Raw genomic sequence first — 24,667 nt, forward strand, 5'->3', positions numbered from 1 at the left:
TTTTCTATAAAAGAGTTTTATATAAGATCACTTAGGCCAAAAATAACGGGATAAAGGGAGAATAATAAAACTTTAATGTCACGTTTTGTTAATTTGCCTTTCCCCAAAGTGTGAGCTGTGCTGTTTCTGGATCAGGTGATAATGAGCTTGTACTGAGAATCACTCTGAGTCACACAGCGTGAAAGAAAATGAAAGGGGCAACTTTTAAATAGCAATCCCCCATTGTCAGTTCCTCGCCACTTTCCAAGCAGAAGCGTAAATGGAGGGAGTGTTTCTGTCAACTAAATGGACATAAGGTGGCACAAGCAAGTCAACCGGCAGCGACCAGGTTTGGTCATAATACTTGAAGTTACGAGGGTTTGGAAGTGGGTCAGTAGCACAAAGAAACCATGAAATGAGGTCCGCTGACTCATGGCGTCAGATTGGTCTGTCTGAATATGTGGGAGGCGAATGTTGTGCATCACATCTGAAGCTGTTTGAAGCCATGAGAGGAATGTATTCGCAGCTGTTCCATCGCTGTCATAGAAATCAAAGTCATGAGAAAACACTTTAAATGCAAATGTATTGTACCACTGTCTGCATTGATTGTGTAGAGTTTTCTGGAGTGTGTGTTTCATGAGAAAAAAAAATCTTTGTGTTTCACAGCACAGAGACAAGGCAGATAGTCAAAGTCCTAATTCATTGACCGATCACCTGTATGTCACAGGGCTTGTGTATTTAGATTTATACAACATTGTCGATTTTATCTGTACAGGTGTAGGGACAAGTTAGAGCATTTTTTTTCAATGAAAAACATTTAAATTACACAGACATTAAATTCACACAAATGTCATCTTCCAGTTTTGCAGTGATTCATCACAGATCACAAACTCCTTGAAGAACGTGATTTTTCATAAGAATTGAAACTTTTCCTTTCACTGGCAAATCACTTCTTGCTCCTTGTTTTTTCTTTTTTCCCCACCAGGGGGTCTTTTGTGTGCTCTAGTGTCCCTTATTTGAAAGTAGGGGGGAAGACATGCGGCAAACGTCCGGGAATCGAACCCGCGACGGCCGCGTCGAGGACTGAAGGCCTCCAAATGTGGGTCACGCTATCCCCTACGCCACTACAGCACGCCCTGCTCCATGTTTTTTCAATGGCCACCTTGTTGCTCGAAATCGTTCCAGAAGTTTTGGGTGAAAATGATTTTACAAAATAGGAAGCATACTTACATTTTTCTTTTTGTCATTTATTCAAAAACTTTGCTTTTCAAATTACATCACCTCTCTCCACAAAAAGCTATTTACTTTGGCTCATATAATGCTGTTTTAGAACTAATGGTTTTTGCACTTCAGTCACACCTGTCCATTATGAGTTATAGATTTTTTTTTTTTAATCTCTGAATGATTTTTTTTTTTACACGGCTGCATTCTGATCACTTCCACATACACATAAAGACCTCGTCGTTCCATCTAAATCTGTGTCACACTTCTCATCTGCAACATGTAGGACAGGAAGTTCTTGGTCTTTTCTTGTCTCTGTGTCCCAGTGAAGTTAAATAGTGATCTCCTTTTGTCTCAGTGATGTCGTCATGCCCTCTTATCTTACTTCTGTGTTTCTCTCTGGTTCTGTCTCCAGTGGTGCCAGTCCTGTTGGGTTAGTCCTTACTGCCATAGTGGCCCTGGCTTACAAAGTGGCCATAAGATTCGAAGGGTAAGTCTCAAAAGCCTTGTCGTCATTTCTCACAAATGTATTAGAGTTATTAATATTTGTATCGGTTCTGATATTGAAAAAACAAAAAAATTCCAGATGGGGTTTTGTGACAATGTGCCTGATCCATAAGGGCAGAACAGGCTATATTTGTGTTCCTATATTAATCATAATCAGAGCTTGACATTAATTTAAATGTCATGAAATGTTAAAATTGACTTTATTTTGAAAAAGCAACACCGTCGGTGCATTTTCTGGCATAACACCGGCATCCACCTGTTTAGCTGCACTGTTTCAGGAGATGTGGAGGAAAAAACCCCAGCTGATTATCACACCGGGCGTTACTGGGTGTTCACACGTGTTTATTTTGGTTTTGGACAACGAATTGAAAGTTTTAAAGTAGGAACTTGGCACACTAACATCTCCCAACACATCACTCAACCCACGCCGACAAAGTGAGAGGGGATAAAAGATACTTCAATAAAGACATTCACCACAAAAATACAGGTGGGGGAAAAAAACAATGTTCTGTTGTTCCAACATATGATTCATGAGTATTTTGAAATCATTTTAAAGTTCGTCTCCTCAGAAAATAAGCAGCAAGAAAACTGGAACAAACCAGCCAGACAATATTTCTAGAAGTGGTATGAGGTTGTGGGTGTATGTAAGGCTTGCTGTAGGTTTTCATTTATTTTTTTATTTTGCAGTCCTTGAGACGGAGACGTCTCAAGGACTGACGTGGGTTGGCAGGCTTCTAAATTTTCTGTTGGCTGAAGAAAATTCCCTGCTGTACCGAAACTGTTGCTTTAGGTTACTGAGTGCTTGTGAGAAGAGGCTGTATCCGTCGATTCAAACACGGACGGACCTGCATGTTTTCAGTCTCGCAAAAGCATCTACACCTCTAGGACATTAAAAAAAAGCAAACCTCAGTAAAACACAATGAAGTTTGCAGTTTACAGAAATTTAAGGGACTCGAATTAACTCAGAAGAGGAAATTTGTGTAACGTTTTGCTCCCTTTTTGTATTTCTGTTCCCCCCGTGGCTAATTTAAGTTCTTCATATCTCAAAACCAAGACATAAGGAGTTTGATTTTCTGTGTTATTTGCTGCAACATGCAAACTGAAGATGTGCAGGTACCAGATTTAAGCACACGCTGCGATGATGAAGGGGAGCCGTGTGCTATATCTGTCTTCTTTGTGTGCATGTGTGGCTACGGGAACATTACCTCACACAGTGATTCGAGTTGGTAAGAATCACCAGTGTGATCGAGGCAGGAACCCAGCAAAGAACAGGTGGTGATGAAGTGAACGCCGTGCAGCCTAGTCAGCTCACAACCTTCATGAATCTAGTAGAAAAGATGTGATGATTAGTCAAATACCGGTTAAAAAAATCTGTTTTTATACCTCAGGAATTTAAAGAGCAAACATTTCTGCATGTATGTGGGTGGCAAAAGTAGGTCAGTGTTTGTGTTTAGTTCAGAGTGACCTTATCAACCAACAGAGCCACAGAAACGGGCAAAGTTTTCTCATTTAGTCCTGAATGTCAGCTGGAAGGATATGTTCTCTTGTTGTATTCTTTTGCTCGAGGTTAAAATTTCATTTCTCAACTCCTGGTTGTATTTTTCCAGAACTAATAAAGAAATATCCCAAACTGCGTCTAAAACCAAATATATTACATTTTTTAATCTTTTGTCCTAATAAAACATTTTGTCTTGTCCATTGCAGAGTAATTTTATTCATAAATCTAAAATCATGCTGAAGTCCTTAAACCAAAATTGTTTCCAAAGTAGTTCTGCGATTAAATAACTCTTCACAGATTACATTCGGCAGGGTAAAAATGGGCTTTCTGTTTTCAGAATTGAATTTTAAAACACCTTTAATTCTCTTGACTGAACTCCTGCAGCTTCAGTGCAACATTGTTGGATGGAAACAGTACATTTCCATTTAACCAGTGTAGATCAGGGGTCACCGACCTTTTAGAGACTGGGAGCTACTTCATGGGTCCAGAGCAACACGAAGGGCTACTTGTTTGATACAGACATAAATAATCGTGGCTCAGCCTTTATAACAATAATACATATATGTATATATGATTACATGCTGCCTGATCATATTAATGTTAGGGACTACTGACAATAGTTATCAGTAATAATTTACCATGGCAGATATGGTTAATTACTTTTATGTGATCAGAAGTTCTTAGTTCAGAGTTTTAAGTTTGATTCCCTTTTGAAGATTTTCTGTGTGATTCTAAATGGATTGTTGCAGCTGAACAGCTGGACGCACTGAGAGATTTTCCTTCAAATAAATAAAAAAAGTTTTTTGTGTATTTTATTATCCAACCCTCTTTACTATTAACAAAATTGTACAGAGAAGAAAAAGTTATTTTGTGCCAAAACGTCTTGTATGTAGCGCACATCAGTGTGAGTCTGTGGGGGTCAAAGGGCAACCAAAGCCTAAATCTTATTGGTCAGTTTGCTTTTTCTGTGAGCTAAAAATGATGAGTGGAGTTTGAACCTCTCGTAGTTCCAAGATCCCGCCTGAGCTTTTTACTGTGCGCGGTTCTGGCGGGTCGCCGGTTTATTAGCTTTTTTTTTTTTGTGGTTTCATAAACTTAAAAGCTGACGGGTCACCTGTTGGCTGACACCAGCAGATGTCGAAAAAAAAAGTGTTTTCTGATTTCATAAGTAGTGGTTTTCATTAGCTGATGTTGTCAAAATAAAATCAGGAGTTTAATTAGAGGAGCTCTTAGTTGTTAAAAAGCACCAGCTGTTGATGAACTGCGTTTCAGTCCAAATTTCACCCGATTCATTCGCAATCTGTCAGTAGAGACAAAGATATGTGAAGCAGAGCGGCTCGCTTTAGAGATCTGCCTCTATGCTTTTGAAGCTTTTTGCGAACGTTAAAAGTTTTCTAGTTAGTAAATCTTATGTTACTGGTTGTTCAATGTGACCTAAATCTGCCTTGACCTACTTCTGCACATCTGAGCTCACAGAAAAAAGTTAAAATAGGAACCTTTAGGTAAGGAGAAATACAATGGGTTTCTGCCACTCAGCAGGTGACATACAGACACATCACATCCAGCTGTTTGACGTAAATCACAAACCGAGATAAAATGCAGGCGCAGCCGTGATATAAAGAAAGCACCTTGAAAAACTCAGTGGGGACAGATTTGAAATGGGTCTAGATTTAAGTCAGGTCTGGTGTGTAAACCTAGTTACTCTGCCTGACTAAATCTGACCTGCACATCTTCCCACATTGCTTTAGGGGAGTGATTTTGGTTTGTTGAGGTCTACAGACGATCCTCAGTCTCTCTTGAGGGCCCAACAAAGCATTTTAACTGAGGTTAGGGTCTGGATTTCGACTGGACTGCTGCAACAACTTCAGTCTTCATTCTGTTATGGCTCTGTTGATGTGAGTACGGTCATTGATGACTCTGTTTTGGCTCTGCTTCTTCCGTCAGATAGATTGGTTCACATGCGGCTCTGGATTACTTTGGTACACACTTACTAGTGAACAGACCCAGCTTATCGTCTGTACAACACCAGGCTTGACACTTTGGATGAGGTGTTTGTGTTTAGTTTTACACCAAACCTGGCATTTTGTATTAAAACCAAACATCTCTACTTTGGTTTTACCTGTACCAAGCTCTACCACCAGAACCAATAGGAAAGTTCGACTGCTTAGGGACTATTTGACCTATGGGGGCCAGCACTGACATGGTTTTAGGCAAAATACTACAGAACCAAACAAATTTACATAAAAATGTCACAATTCACACAGAAAACCTATATAGAACCTTCTATAACCTAGTTACAGTTTATCAACTAAAAGACTTTGACTTTGAGTTTAGCTACATTTTAACTTTTGTAAATCTGAAGCTCTACAGGAGTGGTCTTTTTTTTCTTTTTTTTTTAACATTTTTACTATGACTGTATATTTACTACTACATTCTAACTCATATATGCATATTGTCTGATAATCACAAGCACATATTCACATGTCAGAATATATGGGTGTGTGCCCAGTGTACCATTCAACGCTACGCTAGTCTTCGTGCTGGTTAAAGCAATCCATGTATAAGAGGATTTAATATTGGGCAACAGGAGCGGGTCACGACTGCAGCGCCGGTCAGCCATGGTGTCATTTATCGTCCACTTGGGAACTAAAGATTTAACTACACGCTGCGCTGATTATGAGAGTCGAGTGCTATATTTGTCTAACGTGTCTGTCTGATTCTCAGTAGTGCTATTAGTTAAGATGTATGAGTGTGTGTGTGTGTGTGTGTGTGTGTGTGTGTGTGTGTGTGTGTGTGTGTGTGTGTGTGTGGCTACGGGAACATTACCTCACACAGTGATTCGAGTTGGTAAGAGTCACCAGTGTGATCGAGGCAGGAACCCAGCAAAGAACAGGTGGTGATGAAGTGAACGCCGTGCAGCCTAGTCAGCTCACAACCTTCATGAATCTAGTAGAAAAGAGGTGGAGATAAGTGAAATGTTGGTTAAAAAAACACTTTGTGAATATTAAAATTAACTTTTTATTCATACTTATTCATCTTTTGGTTTCTGTTCTAACGTTTTCTGCTAATTAGATGTAATAAGCAAAGGCAAGGAAAATTCTGATTAATTGATTATTCTTTAACGAGAAGTTACAATTTAATTTCTAAAGCCGTGGTTTTATTTTTCTTGAAGTAATCAAAAATTCTACAAATTGTGTGCTCTGAGGAGTTTTTTGCGTTCTCATTTAGAAGTTGGATTTTCTGATCTTTGCTATGAAATTTGCTAGTTTGTTGTTTGTTTGATGTTCCTGCAAGAATGTTCCAGTAATAATTTTTTTTCTTTATTCAAACAGTTTCATTTCTGACCCTAAAGAAACGGTTTTGTCTCTAAAGCCTATGTTTAGATTTTTAGGGGGACCAGAAGCTAATACTGTTTGGGAACAGATTATCTGAGTTCCCTTTTACTAAACTAAGAGCTACATGGGTACTCTTACTTGCTAGTATTATTTCCTCATATTTTGTTGTGTCCAATATCCCTTCAAAAGAATAAAATATATGCGAATGTGACTGAGATTTATAGTAAGACAATACGTCTGTAGATCAAACGAAACCATGAGTCTCCCACACATTCTCCAAATGTGTCAAGTTCTTCAGAAGTCCGGTGCGGGTGTGTCAGCGACGTGCCACGGAAATGACATCTTGCACACATATTGTCCCTGTCAGTGAGGGAAACCCGGAGACATCTTCCTATCATGCACTCCCTCACCCTTGAGCGCCGCCACGGTTCGCTACACACATACAAGCTCCTGGCACCGTGTGGTACAGCGTTCCCTTCCCACATTTATTGTCCTACTACATGTTTGTTTTCCTGTATTTGCAGACCATTCACGGAGCAGATCTATCTGCAGAGAAATCAACGCCGCAAACATGAGTGATTGCATCCCTCACCTGCTGGTGGGGCGGCTGAGGATTCCCATCCGGGCGCGTGGACGGACGCACACCGGCTGTAGTCGTTAATGGACCACTTGAGCGGAAACGCAGGGAAATGTGTGCGGATGCAACTTATTTCTTAAAACGAATCAGGAAGCTTAAAGCTGCACAATGTAACGCTTATAGCTTTTAATTCCAACTCTGGAAAAAATGAAGAGACCACTGAAAGAGTCCCATTGAAAACCTCCTTGTTACTCCACAAAATATTGATTTCTGAACTCTTCCTGAGTTAAAACATGACTATTGTTGTTTGTAAATAAAAATCTCCTTTTTTTTGTCTTTGCATTATATATGTTCTTGAAGCGATGCATGTAAAATGCTACTTGGGCATGAGTACTTACCACGGCACTGTAGCTGCTTTGTTGAAGCAAATCACTTTGAATCCAACAATAGAAGAGACACAATGCCAGCGCGGTGACATCACCTCGTTCCCCACAAAAGGAAACTTCCAGACGATAAAACCGCCACGTCTCTCTGTGATTCTTTGATTTCTTCCATCTGTATTCCTCTCCTGCGTCCTCTCAGCACTGACACTGTGAAATCCATTATCGCTCTGTACCTGGGCTTTTTTTTTAACAGCAGGCTAATAGTGAATGGCTTCTAGGAAAAGACAGATTTTTAGGGAAATGATGATTTTTTAAAAAAGAGACATATTTGACGTTATGCAACAGTTTCCGCTCAGGTTGTTTCCACTGACTTCTAACAGCAACTAGAAAAGGTCACCTCTAACAAGGACCAGCAAAGTTCAGGTGCTTTCACCTACAGTGCTGTATTAGGGCCGTTGGAGATAAGAGAAGAAAAAATACATTTCTTCCAAATATTTCTAGATTATTTTCCCATATTTACAAGAAAAATTATGAATTCCAAAGAAGAAATTTTGGGGGTTTTTTATAACGTAAAGGCATAAATTTATGACTTTAGAATTAAGATATTATCAGAGATTGTAAAACCAGAAATGTGCGTGGCGTTTTGATGCTTTGAAATTGGGCCTTTGTCTCTTTAAGAAGCTTCTACTCTTTCTGAGACTCCGCCTTCAGGAAGTCATCTGTTATGTTGTTAGGAGCGTTGGACTCAGAATTGGTCTGTATAATGAGCTCAGCAGACACTTATATCCATCAGACTAAATTTTCTTCCTTTAGCTTAGTTGGCTAAAATTTAAATTTGGAATTTAAATTTTAAGAAATTAAATTGCCTTGTTTACTTGAACAAGGTAAAGCAGATACCGCCTTGTTGGGTCTCCATTTCAATGAATCGAGGGGGAAAGAAAAGATTATTTTTGAATGATTTCACCAACCAACTTTATGTGTTTGTGTGCCGCCCGTGACATCTAATGTGTTTCATTAGATGTCAATAAATCTGACGAAAAGCCCTTCCTGTTCCCACTGGACCAGTTTGATCATTTCTTTCATATAAATTGTTGTTACGTCATAAACTGCTTTTTGTACATTTGTTCTCTTCATGCCCCTGGTAAAAAGTCAGGAGTTTGTAAGACAGAAAATGAGACAAAAATATTCAAACACCTTTTCTATGTATAATTTGAGATTCATCGTGAACAATTCAACTGAAAAGGATGATGTAAGACTCTGAGGGAATCCATGCCTATGCATCCAAGTTATTGAAATTCTTTGTTTTTAATTTTTCCAACTTGTTTTTTTTGTGTGTGTGTGTGTTCCTGTCCATTCAAATGGTTTATTAAACATGTTGTAGAGTCATCGTTGACCCAATCAGTGTGTGCACACCAGTTTAGCTTTGGGTGAAAATATCAGATAAAGTCGTCCCAGCTGCTAAGTTTTCAACAAAAAAAAATTTTCCTTACTTTTAAAGTGCCTCAGACCTGTTTCCGCTACATTTCTTCCTCCTCTCCTCTGTATTTCCTGTTTTTCTCAGTTGCTTTGTCGGTTTCCCGCCGCGTTACGGCCCCCCTCGCCCCGCTTTCATTTTCTCCCAGCCCTTGGATGTGGTTGTGATGGAACTAATGGCTTGATAATGTCTGAAACAGCGCCGGCAATCACCCCATTTCAGCGCCTCCATCAGACTCTCATCTCTAATGAGCAGATTTTCATTTTCTGCTGCTCTGTCCCGACGTCTTTCTGCCTCCCTGAGCGGTTCGCGGGTGAAAGTACAGATTTCCTCTCTTGCACAGAGACGGCGGACCACATTACATCTCACGCTGTGAAGTCAGCCTAAGACACATTCTCTGTGGAAACTGGGTCATGACTCAGACAAACAGCAGACTCCCACAGGTAGCTGGGTCATGGGACACAGGAGGGTCAGCGTGGTTTAGTTTCCACACCAAAACCGGCAGAGAAACGGACGACCTGAGCTGGAAGTTGTGAAACGTAGTCAGGTTTATCAGTCATTTATCAATATCCTATTAGTTTCATTGATCAAAAATGTATCTGAAGGGTAATTATTTTACTTAATGAGTTATTGAAAAAATAAATAAATCATTTCACTCATGGAAGTTACAGTACATCAGGTCTATTCACCCATGTGAGATGGTTCCATGTTGGTCCCACAAAGACGGAAAACGACTTCAGAATTTTCAACTGTTTGACTATTGAATACATTCACAAAAATGTAACTTGACAAAATGTCACTTCTTTCAGGACTTTGAGTTTTATATAAGACTCAACGTTTGTAAAACATGTACTCATTACAAAGACATGCTAAATGTTTGGGGCTCCCCCACCCACTCACACAAAACCTGCCGCCCCGGGCTACTGCCCAGGTTTGCCCTAACTGAAGTCTGGCCCAGGAGGCAGCATCTGTTTTCATCTGGATGTTCGTGGTTCCTCTGCTTGTAGAGTTCCTCTCTCTACCGTAGATAAACAAGAAGGTGAAAAAACCAAACTAAACTGAGCTAGCTGGAACTTTAAAGATTAGATAGTGAACAAAACAAGTAAAAAACAACTTCAGAATCCAATTTGGAGACCCCAAAAATAAGACATGGTTATGTTAAATGGTTTGAGAAAAATGGATTCGACTATTTATTCTTATTCAGAAGTCCATTTATTTCAAGAGCTTTTGCAAGCGAAACACATTATATAAATAGCCTGTGTTTTCTAGACTTTAGTTCTGTTACTTATGAGAATTTTCCTGCTACAACTAATGAAAACATATTTAAAATTAGAATATCACACCAGACCACTAAACAAAAAACCTTTTATAATACGGAAATGTTGGTTTGACACCGTACCAGCTTAAAGGTTGTTTTTTGTTTTTCTTTAAAAGGTATTTTTAGATTGACAATTGAGCCTCATCAGGAAGAATATTCACATTTATTAAATATAACTATTAGAAGCTGGGACCAACAACAATGGATTTATTTTTGAGAGCTTATACGAGTTAAAAGTGGCAGATGAAGAGTAATAATGCTAATAAACTGATAATTTTGACAATCTCAGTAGGATTCATCCGTAAAAATAATAATGGTAATAATAAAAGACGACAACTGAAGGTGTGTAAACGGCGCAGCATGTTGAACATCGGAGTGATCTGGGTGGACATCTCGGGCAGACGCCTTCCCAAGTGTCCGAATCAACAATCACATGCCGCCGTCGCCGACCTTTGTCACTAGCCATTTCTGATGACGGCTCAGTCAGTCAAAACAAAATCCAGATCCTCTCCACCACCAGAGCAGATGAGCCACGAACTCCATCAGAACTGTAGTCGGTCAGTTCGGACTGAGTGTTCACCGCTCGGCGCGCTTATCTGAGCGGATAGAGATTCAGACAACTGGACGTGTGCACCGCTCTCCGGGCCAGGCTGCGCTCTGACTCACTGCTGCTTTTTTTATTTATTTATTTATTTTTATTTATGTCTTTTGCAAATAAATAAAAATCGGGAGCTCTCAGACGCGTCCGGCCTCGTTTCTGTTCAGAATAATTGGCAACAGAGGATGCAAATTACTGCGTTTCCCACCTCCTGCTGTTATGTGGATACGAGCAGCTGAGTGGTTCGAGACGGAATAGAAAACAGACGAGGAAAATACAGGCTTTAAATTTCCTTTCTGAGCCTTTTAGTCCCATTTCTTTCCCCTTTCTTCGTCAATGTCGCGGCTTATTTCACACTTTAAGGATGTTCAGGGTTGTTTTACCCCTTAGACATTTTACTTTGCATTTTGTCGTGTTGTAACCACAAACTTTTGACAGACGCGGTGCATAAGTTTAAAGCGGAAGGAAAATTATTCTTGATTTTGTTCATTTTTTTTCAAAGGGGAAAATCTGAAAAGTGCAGCGTGCTTTTGAATTCATCGCCCTCGAGTCCATGCTTAATAGAAGTCTACATTTAGGGCTAGGTCTTCAAGAATGTTGCAAGTTTGAGGCCCTTTTTATTGAAAAACAAAAGTGATTTTGCTTTAAGAAAAATCTGAAAAAGAAAACTGAAATAAAAATAATAAATAAATCACCACTTCCTTCTTAAGATGTTTCAGGCAAGAAAAAATGTTTTTGGCAAAAAATGACAGGCCAGTATTTTGTAAAGGGGACAATAACAGTAAACCATTTTTTCTAGAAAATATGTCATAAACATTTCACAATATCTGATTTTTTTTCTTGCAATTTTTTGATTTTAAGAGCTCAGAAATGTTCCGATTTTTTCTAGAAAATCTCAGATCTCAGTTTTTTGTTTTTTTTTGTGGAAATTTACTACTTTTTTAAATGCAATGGCTTCAACTCTACTGCAAGAAACTGTAGTTGAATTTGTCAAACCATTAAATTACAAAAAAGGGGGGAAAAACCCCACCTTTTTTTAACCTCAGGATTTCATGTTTGAAACTATTTCTGAATTCGGGGAGTTTAACCTCACAACAGCAAACTGTTACAAACTCATTGTTCCTGCAGATATTGGGGTCGCATCCCATTGACCCGCAGGTGCCAGTGTGTGCTGCCAGCTTCCTGGTGCTGTTCGTCAGCAGCAGCCTGGTTGCTGTTTAACCCGCTCTCTCCTGCAGCTGTCTCTCTGAAGCATCTCCTCTGTTCAGCTCAGGTGATTAACTGGGGGAATAAACAACTGAGATGAAATAATCTGCTGAAGAGAGAAGGTAAACAAGAAGATGGAACCATTTTTTTTTGTCTTGCCACGTGCACGCAATAAGTAAAGCACGCGCTCAGAAGCAGCACCACACATTGTTGATAACCGCAGATTCGAGCGCCCTCTATTGGGCTTTTTGTTTTTTCTTAAACCCCCGTTCAGTTTCACCAAGCAGCTGCTAAAGTCACATTGAATGAATAAATCAGTGTGTTTGGTTTTGGAGTACAACGTGGCATTTTGATTATTCTGCATCATTTATATTTCTTCATCAAATATTCATTTCTTTTTTCAAATTGGTTTTACAACATAATTCGTAAGTCATTTGGGAACATGAATCTGGTAGTAAACTAGTGAACTACTGCGGGTTTACGCACATCAGCCGGGCCCCTGACCCATCCATCTTTATTATGTCCTGTTTTTTTATTTATTTATTTTTATTTTATTTATTTATTGCGCTCCTGTTCGGTCTTCATTGGAACTGTCAGACTGACGCACCAGTGGGAGTTCTGTCCACTTCCCGCCTCCCCTCCTCTCTCCTGGTTCACACACAGCAGCGGGTGTCTACTCACTGAGCCGTGACGCTCACACGGGGGGGCGGGGTCCGCAGCTCGCATAAATACCCTACTCCTGACCGCGGTTGAGACAGAACCGCAAGCGGAAACCGACAGTTTCCTTTTCTTTTTACGCACAATCCAAGCCATCGGGAATAAACTATGATCAAGAAAATGTCTCCGTCCGAGAGCGACTTTGACATCCCCGCCAAGAACTGCTACAGGATGGTGATTTTGGGCTCCACCAAAGTTGGGAAAACGGCCATCGTGTCCCGGTTCCTGAACGGCCGCTTCGAGGAGCAGTACACGCCGACCATCGAGGACTTTCACAGGAAACTGTACAACATCAAAGGGGACGTTTATCAACTGGACATACTGGACACGTCAGGGAATCACCCTTTCCCCGCGATGAGGAGACTCTCTATACTGACAGGTACTTTACTCGTTGGTTTTGTTTTTGCAGCTTTCGTGCGTATTTACGCACGCCTGATTTCCCAGTGCATGGCGTTGCGAGTTCGTGCAAATGCAAAACGCATTTTCAGCAAATTTAGTGCATTAGCAAACAAAAAAAGAAAAAAATGTTAACCAACTCATCCTTTCCCCCTCCCCACCCCACCAATTTTCTCTCCAGGTGACGTGTTCATTCTCGTCTTCAGCTTGGACAACCGCGAGTCGTTCCAGGAGGTGCAGCGGCTCAAGAAGCAGATCTACGAGACCAAGTCGTGCCTGAAGAACAAGATCAAGGAGAACATCGACGTGCCTCTGGTGATCTGCGGGAACAAGGGCGACCGGGAGTTCCACCGGGAGGTGCAGCAGGAGGAGATCGAGCAGCTGGTGGCCGGCGACGACAAGTGCGCCTACTTCGAGATCTCGGCCAAGCGCAACGAGAACGTGGACAAGATGTTTCAGACGCTATTTACCCTGGCGAAGCTACCTCACGAGATGAGCCCCGACCTGCACCGGAAGGTGTCCGTGCAGTACTGCGACATACTGCACAGGAAGTCGCTCAAGCACAAGAAGATGAAGGACATTGGGGAGGCGTACGGCGTGGTCACTCCGTGCGCGCGGAGGCCGAGCGTCCACAGCGACCTCATGTACATTAAGGAGAAGGCCGTCGGAGGCGGCCACGGCAAGGACAAAGAGAGGTGCGTAGTAAGCTAAGGGGGAGAGAGCACGAGGCACAAACTTGCGCAAACAAACACACACAAAAAAATCTTTTAAAAGAAGAAGGAGCCTGGCGTGTGCAGGGCGGCCGGCTGCCGCTCGGACGTAGAGCGGAGCTTTGAGGATGCCGCCGCTGCTGCTGCTGATGATGCCGCTGTCGCGCGCGCGCGCTCAAACGCAGTACTGTTTCAAAAGGACACTGACCGGATAACCGAGTCCGAGGTCTTCTTCTTTTTTTTTTTTTTTTTCAAAAGAAAAAAAAACCCACTGCCAACAAGACGTATGAGAATGTTAGCTTGTTCTGTCAATCAGAGCCTAATCTGTGACGTGGCTTAATAACTTGTGAAACTCGCGCGCGCCGATGCGCAAGTTGTTGCTTTGTTGACGTTTCGCCGTTTGGACAACTGCCAGAGACTCACACGGCTCAGGAGGTGCGATGTTAGCGGAGAGAAGGCTGTTTACATTTTACTTTAGGCTTTTATAAAGGCTAAGTACATTTGAATGTTTACTCTAAATCTGCATTATTTTTATTGTTGAATGTATTATTTATTGTTGGTGTTAATTTGTTTTTTCTTTTTGCAATGAAGTCAAAGAAATTTTAAAAATCCAATAAAAAAACAACATAAAATCAAAAATTTATCGTTGTTCTTTCTTATTTATTCATGGGGGGGGGGGGGGGGTAGATTAAATTTGCAGACATTGCAACAGCAAGAGTGAAGATATCTTAGTGAGAATCCTAAACAGAAATGCAACAATTGTCTTACTGAGATTCTACTTGTTAAACGTAATTCCATTGGCCTATTGACAAAAATAAAAAAAATACACTGAGAAACAAACAAAATATTAAAGCTGCGGAGCAGCGTCGTGCGGCCCTCGCAGCAAGCGCCGCTCCGGCTCACTGGCCACCGCGGAGTTCCAGCCGCCGCGAAAGCTCTCGCACCGGCGCCCGCTCGCCGCAGCAGGAGCTGTCACGAACCTTCCCGCCCGATCGCCCGCCAGACGACACACACATGAAAGCGTTCGGCGCTCCCGACAACTCACAAAAAATCTGGCAGATCGGTCCATTTACGTCGGATATATAGCTGATGGTTTAACCGAGGGGGCGCTGTGGTGTCAAATTAGATTTCAAAACTTTTGATCTATTTAAAGGTTACCACAGGTCTTACATTTCAAGTTTGGTTCCAATCGGCTCATCCATGTGTGATTTAAAGACAATCGTATGAATATGGCGAGGGTCTGATATTCGCCATTTTGCCACGCCAACACTGTTCAACCAGCATTGACAGATGTCATCACCTTATCATTTTAAGTGAGTTTGCACTGGATTAAATCCATATGCTCGGTCTGATATTGTATTTTATCAGACCCGAGCGTTAGAGGTCACTGGCATGCCGCCACGCCCACCTGCTCCATCAAAGCCGGTCGGGCTGGAATCCAAAATACACCAGAAAGTCTTCTGTGTCTGGAAAACTTTCAAGTTGATTAGGTCAAAGGTGTAAGATAGCGACTGCTCCCAGTAAAACATGACACTTCCTGTTCTCAGGGGCGTGGCCTGAGTGTCATCATTTGACCACAGGGTCTTTTGGGTCAACCCATGATGATCAATCACTGAAAGTTTGGTTCCTCTGAGAGTTTTACTGTAGGAGTTATAAGAGTTTTATGTTTCATGGCGAATAGTCAAAGTTTGACACATAGCCACGCCCACATACTTTGAAGTACGACAATTCCTTTGATAACTTTTCACCTTTCATGCCTCAAGTGTGTGCTGAGCGATTTTGAAGTCTGTATCAGAAAAACTGTAGGAGGAGTTCGATCAAATACAAAGGCTGTAAACATCAAAATGGGGTCAATTTTGGAACTTTATTCCAAAATGGCCGACTTCCTGTTGGGTTGAGACCATGGATCCAAGAGACTTTTTGTACATCAGGACAATATACAGATGTGTAAGAAGTTTTGTAATTATAGGTAAACGCATGGCTTCGGGCCGGTCATTTAAAATTTTCTAGCGGGCGCTATAGAGAAATTAGGCCACGCCCACCAACATTTATTATGGATTCATGTCTTGGTGTGGATAAAGATTCATCCTAGTGAGTTTGGAGAAGTTTGGCCCAAAACTGTGGAATTCAGAGCCAAACGTATGACAGCGGGCGTTAGAGGTCACTTCGCGCCGCCACGCCCACCTGCTCCATCAAAGCCGGTCGGGCTGGAATCTTATAGAGCCACATGTTTCCTGTCTGTTAACACAGTTTCATGTTGATTAGGTCAAAGGTGTAATATAGGGACCGCTCCCAGTAAAAACATGACACTTCCTGTTCTCAGGGGCGTGGCCTTAGTGATGTCATCATTTGACCCCAGGGTATTTTAGGTCAACCCATGATGCTCAATCACTGAAAGTTTGGTTCCTCTGAGAGTTTTAGTGTAGGAGTTATAACTGTTTAGAGTTTCGTGGCGAGTTGGTGAACTTTGACCCCTGCTAGCCCCCTTCAGCATACTCAAAAGTCACCGTTTTGATAACTTTTAATCGGCCATGCCTTATGATCAGACTGACCGAAGTTTGAAGCCGATCAATCGAAATCCCTAGGAGGAGTTAACGGCAAAAATCGGGTCAAAATGTGACCTTCGATCCAAAATGGCCGACTTCCTGTGATACTTGGACTATGACAATAATTGTAAATTCTGAGCGTCTTGGGGAGCTCTACAACTGTACCAAATTTCAAGTCTCTACGACAAAGTAAGTGAATAGAAAAGGGTCTTTTGAAAATTTCTAGGTGGCGCTGTTGAGCCATTTTTGTTGCGATTTTAAAATACGTAAATTTTAAACAGTCTCTGTCCGCCAAATTTGGTGAGTTTTGAATATGTTAAAGCCCAAAAAGGCAATTCATTTGGGTGGAAGAATAATAAAGAATTAAAGCTGCAAGCGCAGCAAGCGTGGAGTTACAGCAGGCGAAGCTCAGAGCCGCCACGCCACACGAGCGCTTCCGACGACTCACAAAAATCTGGCGCAGATCGGTCCAGGAGATATAGCGGATGGATTGACCTAGAGTGGAGTCAAACATTTCAAAACATTTGAGCTCTTTAAAGGTTACCACAGGTCTTACATTTCAAGTTTGGTTCCAATCGGATCATCCATGTGTGATTTAAAGACAATCGTATGAATATTCTGACATTCGCCATCTGGCCACGCCCACACTGTTCAGCCAGCATTGACAGATGTCATCACCTTATCATTTTAAGTGGGTTTGCACTGGATTAAATCCATATAAAAAACAGAGAAAAGTTAGACATACTGCAGGAAAAATGGTGACTTTCTGTGGGTAGTGGGTGGGGCTAATGAACTAATCATTCTATCCAGGTGCAGCAGGCACATCTAAAGTCACCAGGTTACTCAGAACCCATCCAAACACAGAACAGATGCTTAGAACAGATAATGTGCCAAAACTTTCTCTATCTGAACAGAAACAAAACTAACGTTTTTATCTTTGGACCTAAAGAGGAACGATCTAGAGTCAGTGCAAAGCTTCAGTTATTACAACTAAAATCAGCAATCAGGCCCAAATCCTGGGAGTAGTGATGGACACTGACCTGAACCTTCATAGCCACATAAAGACAGTAACAAAGATGGCCTACTATAACCTGAAGAACATTTCCAGGATTAAAGGACTAATGTCTCAGCCAGATCTAGAGAAACTCATCCATGCGCTTATCTTCAGCCACATTGATTATTACAACTGCGTTTCACAGGTCTGTCCAACCAATCAAACAGCTGCAGCTGATCCATAATGCTGCTGCTCGTGTTCTCACTAAAACCAGGAAGATAGAGCATAACACCAGTTTTAAAGTCCCTCCACTGGCTCCTGTAGCTCAAACAATAGACTTTAAAATACTGTTGTTAGTTTATAAATCACTGAATGGTTTAGCACCACAATACATTAAAGATTTGCTGCTGTTGTATCAACCTTCCAGACCTCTCAGGTCTTCTGGTTCTGGTCTGCTCTGCATCCCCAGAACCAAATGAGGAGAAGCAGCATTTAGCATCTATGCACCACAAATCTGGAACAAACTTCAAGAAAATTGTAAAAGAGCTGAAACACTGACTTCCTTTAAATCTAAATTAAAACCCACTTGTTTAGAGTTGTATTTGAAATGTAATAAATTGCAAATGTATTGACAAAACCTGACTTGATGTTTTGTTTTGATTGTTGATTCTATGTTGCATTGTGTTTTTGTCTTTGATTTGGTGTAAAGCACTTTTAAATGCCTTGCTGCTGAAATGTGCTTTCTTTAACTAGGAAGAAAGTAAACAGATCTCAAAGCAAAATTAATCCCTTAAAGCTCACATAAATGCTGAAGAGCCATGGCATTAAAATTAAAATTAATTTAAACTCTAATTTAAACTCTAAGAATGAGTTTAAAGTTCATTCAAATCATTGATTTTTATTTGATTTGATCAAAATCAAAACAAATTTTGTTTTGATTTCAAACAAAATCCGATTTGAAAAATAAATAAAAATTCACTGTGAAAATGTCAAATATTTACAAAAATATTTTTATAATTTAGAATTACAATATATACTGTAAATTTCTTAAACTGATGTAAAAATATTGCAAACAACAGTTTTACAACATTATTAGCATGAAAATTAAGGCAATTCTTCATTCGTTTCTATGCAATTTTTGAAAAAACATCATAAGTCAAAACAAGGAGCTGCTAGCTTGACTGTCAACCGTCATATTCAACCCTTCGAGGGTGGGGGATGGAGGATGCGTGCGCGTGTGTGCTAAAGATCGAGCCAGAACCCCACACAGTAAAAATCTCTGCTGGGATCCAAACCGCTCTTAGAACTGGAGGTTCAAATTCTGCTTATTCATTTTTAGCTTACAGAAAAAGCACCAAATAAACAAAACCGAACTGAGAAATAAGATTTAAGCTTTATGCGGCGCTTATACAAGATGTTTACTCTGGGATGCAAACCGCTCTTAGAAGTACCGGAGGTTCAAATAAAAAGCGAACTGAGAAATAAGATTTAAGCTCATGGCGCCACGCATACAAGATGTTTTGACAGAGAATCTTTTTTTTCTCCACAATTTTGTTAATTATAAAGATGATTCAATAATAAAAATATCAGAAATTCTTCTTTTCTTACTTCAGGAAAATTAATAAGCAGAGTGCAGCTGCAGGCGCTGCCTCTCCGATAAAATCCTGCATGCTTCTGTGCACGAGATAGCTTAGCTAGCGTTAGCTTGACTGTGAACCGTCATATTCATATTCTGTTCTCTAGTGCTAATAAGTGATATAAACGCAAATATAGGAGATGGAAATGTATATACATAATAATAAAACGCATATGCAGACGGGATTAAGGAAGGATTGATCGTTAATGTTATCCGTGGAGGCTATTTTTATCCCAACGAGCCAGCAGAAGTATCGAAAACAACGTAACTGTGGAACTACAAAATACACAGATGCATCTTTGGGAATTGCAGTGGTAAAAATGTACACATAGTCATGTATGGCGTGATAGTGACACCAAGTGGTTAATATCGCCATTACAGCACCTCTCTCATACTGTGTAATTTCGCCTTATATTCATGTGTGGAGTAACAGTGACACCAAGAGGACTTAATGGGAATAACATATTTTTTTTTTCTAAAAAATCTAAAATTACAGAAAATCCGTTGAATTTAGAATATGGCTCCAAGAGACTTTTTTGTTCGTCCTGAAAAAATACACATATGTACCAAGTTTCATCATTGTAGGTTAAAGCATCGCTTGGGGCTAATCATTTAAAATTTTCTAGGAAGCGCCATAAATACATTAGAGCACGCCCACCAAATTTTATTATGGATTTCTTTCAGGGGGTGGATAAGGATCCATCCTAGTGAGTTTGGAACAGCTCGGCCCAAAACTGTGGAAATCAGAGCCAAACGAATGACAGCAGCGTTAGAGGTCACTTCGGCATGCCGCCACGCCCACCTGCTCCATCAAAGCCGGTCGGGGCTGGAATCCAAAATACACCAGAATGTCTTCTGTGTCTGGAAAAACTTTCAAGTTGATTAGGTCAAAGGTGTAAGATAGCGACCGTTCCCAGTAAAACATGACACTTCCTGTTCTCAGGGGACGTGGCCTGAGTGATGTCATCATTTGACCACAGGGTCTTTTGGGTCAATCCATGATGATCAATCACTGAAAGTTTGGTTCCTCTGAGAGTTTTACTGTAGGAGTTATAAGAGTTTTATGTTTCACGGCGAATAGTCAAAGTTTGACACATAGCCACGCCCACATACTTTGAAGTACGAGAATTCCTTTGATAACTTTTGACCTTTGATGCCTCAAGTGTGTGCTGAGCGATTTTGAAGTCTGTATCTGAAAAACTGTAGGAGGAGTTCGATCAAATACGAAGGCTGTAAACATCAAAAATGGGGTCAATTTTAGAACTTCATTCCAAAATGGCCGACTTCCTGTTGGGTTGAGACCATGACTCCAAGAGACTTTTTTGTACATCAGGACAATATACAGATGTGTAACAAGTTTCATAATTCTATGTTAGAGTATGGCTTGGGGCTGATCATTTAAAATCTTCTAGGGGGCGCTATAGAAAAATTAGGCCACGCCCACCAAATTTTATTATGGATTCCTGTCTTGGGGTGGATAAAGATCCATCCTAGTGAGTTTGGAGAAGTTTGGCCCAAACTGTGGAAATCAGAGCCAAACGCATGACAGCGGCGTTAGAGGTCACTGCCACGCCGCCACGCCCACCTGCTCCATCAAAGCCGGTCGGGCTGGAATCTTTATAGAGCCACATGTTTCCTGTCTGTTAACACAGTTTCATGTTGATTATTTCAAAGGTGTAACATAGGGACCGTTCCCAGTAAAACATGACACTTCCCTGTTCTCAGGGGCGTAGCCTTAGTGATGTCATCATTTGACCCCAGGGTATTTTAGGTCAACCCATGATGCTCAATCACTGAAAGTTTGGGTCCTCTGAGAGTTTTAGTGTAGGAGTTATAACTGTTTAGAGTTTCGTGGCGAGTTGGTGAACTTTGACCCCTGCTAACCCCCTTCAGCACTCAAAAAGTCACCGTTTTGATAACTTTTAATCGCCATGCCTTATGATCAGACTGAGTTTGAAGCCGATCAATCGAAATCCCTAGGAGGAGTTCGATCAAATACCAATGCTGTAAAGCGGCAAAAATCGGGTCAAAATGTGACCTTCGATCCAAAATGGCCGACTTCCTGTGATACTTGGACTATGACAATAATTGTAAATTCTGAGCGTCTTGGGGAGCTCTACAACTGTACCAAATTTCAAGTCTCTACGACAAAGTAAGTGAATAGAAAAGGGTCTTTTGAAAATTGCTAGGTGGCGCTCTTGAGCCATTTTTTTGCGATTTTTGCGACGACCTTAAAATTCAAAATTTTTCACCAGTCTCTATGCTTCCGCCAAGTTTGGTGAGTTTTTGAATATGATAAATCCCCCAAAAAGGCCCCTCTTTTGGGGGGCAGAATAATAAGAAGAAGAATAATAAACAGTACAAAAACAATAGGCCTTCGCAGCGCTTTGCTGCTCGGGCCTAATTAAAGCTGCAAGCAGCCTCGTGCGGCCCTCGCAGCAAGCGCTGCTCCGGCTCGCCGGCCACCGCGGAGTTACAGCAGCCGCGGAAGCTCTCGCACCGTTTCCAGAGCCGGCGCCGCCATAGCGGGAGCCGTCGCGAACCTTTCCCGCCCGATCGCCCGCCACACGCGAATGCGTTCGGCAGCGCTTCCCGACGACTCACAAAAAATCTGGCGCAGATCGGTCCATTTACGGCGGAGATATAGCGGATGGATTGACCTAGGGGGCGCAGTGGAGTCAAATTACATTTCAAAACATTTGAGCTCTTTAAAGGTTACCACAGGTCTTACATTTCAAGTTTGGTTCCAATCGGATCATCCATGTGTGATTTAAAGACAATCGTATGAATATGGCGAGGGTCTGACATTCGCCATCTGGCCACGCCCACACTGTTCAGCCAGCATTGACAGATGTCATCACCTTATCATTTTAAGTGGGTTTGCACTGGATTAAATCCATATAAAAAACAGAGAAAAGTTAGACATACTGCAGGAAAAAATGGTGACTTTCTGTGGGTAGTGGGTGGGGCTAATGAACTAATCATTCTATCCAGGTGGTGCAGCGGCACATCTAAAGTCACCAGGTTACTCAGAACCCATCCAAACACAGAACAGATGCTTAGAACAGATAATGTGCCAAACTTTCTCCAGCTGAACAGAAACAAAACTGAAGTTATTATCTTTGGACCTAAAGAGGAACAATCTAGAGTCAGTGCAAAGCTTCAGTTATTACAACTAAAATCAGCAATCAGGCCCGAATCCTGGGAGTAGTGATGGACACTGACCTGAACCTTCATAGCCACATAAAAAGACAGTCAAAGATGGCCTACTATAACCTGAAGAACATTTCCAGGATTAAAGGACTAATGTCTCAGCCAGATCTAGAGAAACTCATCCATGCGTTTATCTTCAGCCACATTGATTATTACAACTGCCTTCACAGGTCTGTCCAACCAATCAAACAGCTGCAGCTGATCCATAATGCTGCTGCTCGTGTTCTCACTAAAACCAGGAAGATAGAGCACATAAAGTCCCTCCACTGGCTCCCTGTAGCTCAAACAATAGACTTTAAAATACTGTTGTTAGTTTATAAATCACTGAATGGTTTAGCACCACAATACATTAAAGATTTGCTGCTGTTGTATCAACCTTCCAGACCTCTCAGGTCTTCTGGTTCTGGTCTGCTCTACATCCCCAGAACCAAATGAGGAGAAGCAGCATTTAGCATCTATGCACCACAAATCTGGAACAAACTTCCAGAAAATTGTAAAAGAGCTGAAACACTGACTTCCTTTAAATCTAAATTAAAAACCCACTTGTTTAGAGTTGTATTTGAAATGTAATAAATTGCAAATGTATTGACAAAACCTGACTTGATGTTTTGTTTTGATTGTTGATTCTATGTTGCATTGTGTTTTTGTCTTTGATTTGGTGTAAAGCACTTTTAAATGCCTTGCTGCTGAAATGTGCTTTCTTTAACTAGGAAGAAAGTAAACAGATCTCAAAGCAAAAATTAATCCCTTAAAGCTCACATAAATGCTGAAGAGCCATGGCATTAAAATTAAAATTAATTTAAACTCTAAGAATGAGTTTAAAGTTCATTCAAATCATTGATTTTTATTTGATTTGATCAAAATCAAAACAAATTTTGTTTTGATTTCAAACAAAATCCGATTTGAAAAAATAAATAAAAAATTCACTGTGAAAATGTCAAATATTTACAAAAATATTTTTTATAATTTAGAATTACAATATATACTGTAAATTTCTTAAACTGATGTAAAAATATTGCAAACAACAGTTTTACAACATTATTAGCATGAAAATTAAGGCAATTCTTCATTCGTTTCTATGCAATTTTTGAAAAAAACATAATAAGTCAAAACAAGGGAGCTGCGTTAGCTTGACTGTCAACCGTCATATTCAACCCTTCGAGGGTGGGGGATGGAGGCGGTGTGTGCTAAAGATCGAGCCAGAACCGCACAGTAAAATCTCTGCTGGGATCCAAACCGCTCTTAGAACTACGGAGGTTCAAATTCTGCTTATTCATTTTAGCTTACAGAAAAGCACCAAATAAACAAAAACCGAACTGAGAAATAAGATTTAAGCTTTGGCGTGCGCTACGTACAAGATGTTTTTGCTGGGATGCAAACCGCTCTTAGAAGTACCGGAGGTTCAAATAAAAAAAGCGAACTGAGAAATAAGATTTAAGCTTTGGCGTGCGCTACGTACAACATGTTTTGACAGAGAATCTTTTTTTTTTCTCCACAATTTTGTTAATTATAAAGATGATTCAATAATAAAATATCAGAAATTCTTCTTTTCTTACTTCAGGGAAAATTAATAAGCAGAGTGCAGCTGCAGGCGCTGCTCTCTCCGATAAAATCCTGCATGCTTCTGTGCACGTAGATAGCTTAGCTGCGTTAGCTTGACTGTGAACCGTCATATTCATATTCTGTTCTCTAGTGCTAATAAGTGATATAAACGCAAATATAGGAGATGGAAATGTATACTTACATAATAAAATCGCACATGCAGACGGGATTAAGGAAGGATTGATCGTTAATGTTATCCGTGGAGGCTATTTTTATCCCAACGAGCCAGCAGAAGTATCGAAAACAACGTAACTGTGGAACTACAAAATACACAGATGCATCTTTGGGAATTGCAGTGGTAACAATGTACACATAGTCATGTATGGCGTGATAGTGACACCAAGTGGTTAATATCGCCATTACAGCACCTCTCTCATACTGTGTAATTCTCGCCTTATTCATGTGTGGAGTAACAGTGACACCAAGAGGACTTAATGGGAATAACATATGTTTTTTTCTAAAAAATCTAAAATTACAGAAAATCCGTTGAATTTAGAATATGGATCCAAGAGACTATTTTGTTCGTCCTTAAAAGATACACATATGTACCAAGTTTGGTAATTCTAGGTTAAAGCATGACTTGGGGCTTGATCATTTAAAATTTTCTAGCCAGCGCCATAAATACATTAGGCCACGCCCACCAAATTTTATTATGGATTTCTTTCAGGAGGTGGATAAAGATCCATCCTAATGAGTTTGGAGAAGCTTGGCCCAAAACTGTGGAATTCAGAGCCAAACGAATGACAGCGGCGTTAGA

At 40.7% G+C, this 24,667-nt stretch overlaps 2 protein-coding genes across 4 annotated transcripts in view; both read left to right on the forward strand.

Annotated features, from left to right (window-relative positions):
• The window catches only part of pemt (phosphatidylethanolamine N-methyltransferase), a 55,636-nt gene extending 46,751 nt beyond the window's left edge, over positions 1-8,885 (forward strand). For all 3 annotated transcript variants that reach the window (XM_044102636.1, XM_044102637.1, XM_044102635.1), the window contains 2 exons: positions 1,616-1,690; positions 7,065-8,885. In XM_044102636.1, the coding sequence (XP_043958571.1) occupies positions 1,616-1,690; positions 7,065-7,119 (130 nt within the window). In that variant the 3' untranslated portion in view covers positions 7,120-8,885. The remainder of the gene's footprint in view (positions 1-1,615; positions 1,691-7,064) is intronic.
• Positions 8,886-12,835: 3,950 nt separating this feature from the next.
• rasd1 (RAS, dexamethasone-induced 1) lies at positions 12,836-14,558 on the forward strand. Its single transcript, XM_044102025.1, has 2 exons — positions 12,836-13,192; positions 13,391-14,558. Exons 1-2 carry the CDS (start codon positions 12,922-12,924, stop codon positions 13,918-13,920), a joined length of 801 nt encoding a protein of 266 aa, XP_043957960.1. The 5' UTR covers positions 12,836-12,921; the 3' UTR covers positions 13,921-14,558.
• The last annotated feature ends 10,109 nt before the right edge of the window (positions 14,559-24,667 follow it).

Source organism: Gambusia affinis, linkage group LG20 (assembly GCF_019740435.1).
Source record: "Gambusia affinis linkage group LG20, SWU_Gaff_1.0, whole genome shotgun sequence".
Taxonomy (NCBI): Eukaryota; Metazoa; Chordata; class Actinopteri; order Cyprinodontiformes; family Poeciliidae; genus Gambusia; species Gambusia affinis.

Excerpts from the sequence above, each read along its gene's own strand:
- rasd1 (XM_044102025.1), top strand. The coding sequence starts at position 12,922 with ATGATCAAGAAAATGTCTCCGTCCGAGAGCGACTTTGACATCCCCGCC. Across the intron at positions 13,193-13,390 it reads GAGACTCTCTATACTGACAG|GTGACGTGTTCATTCTCGTC; the intron begins GTACTTTACTCG and ends TTTTCTCTCCAG.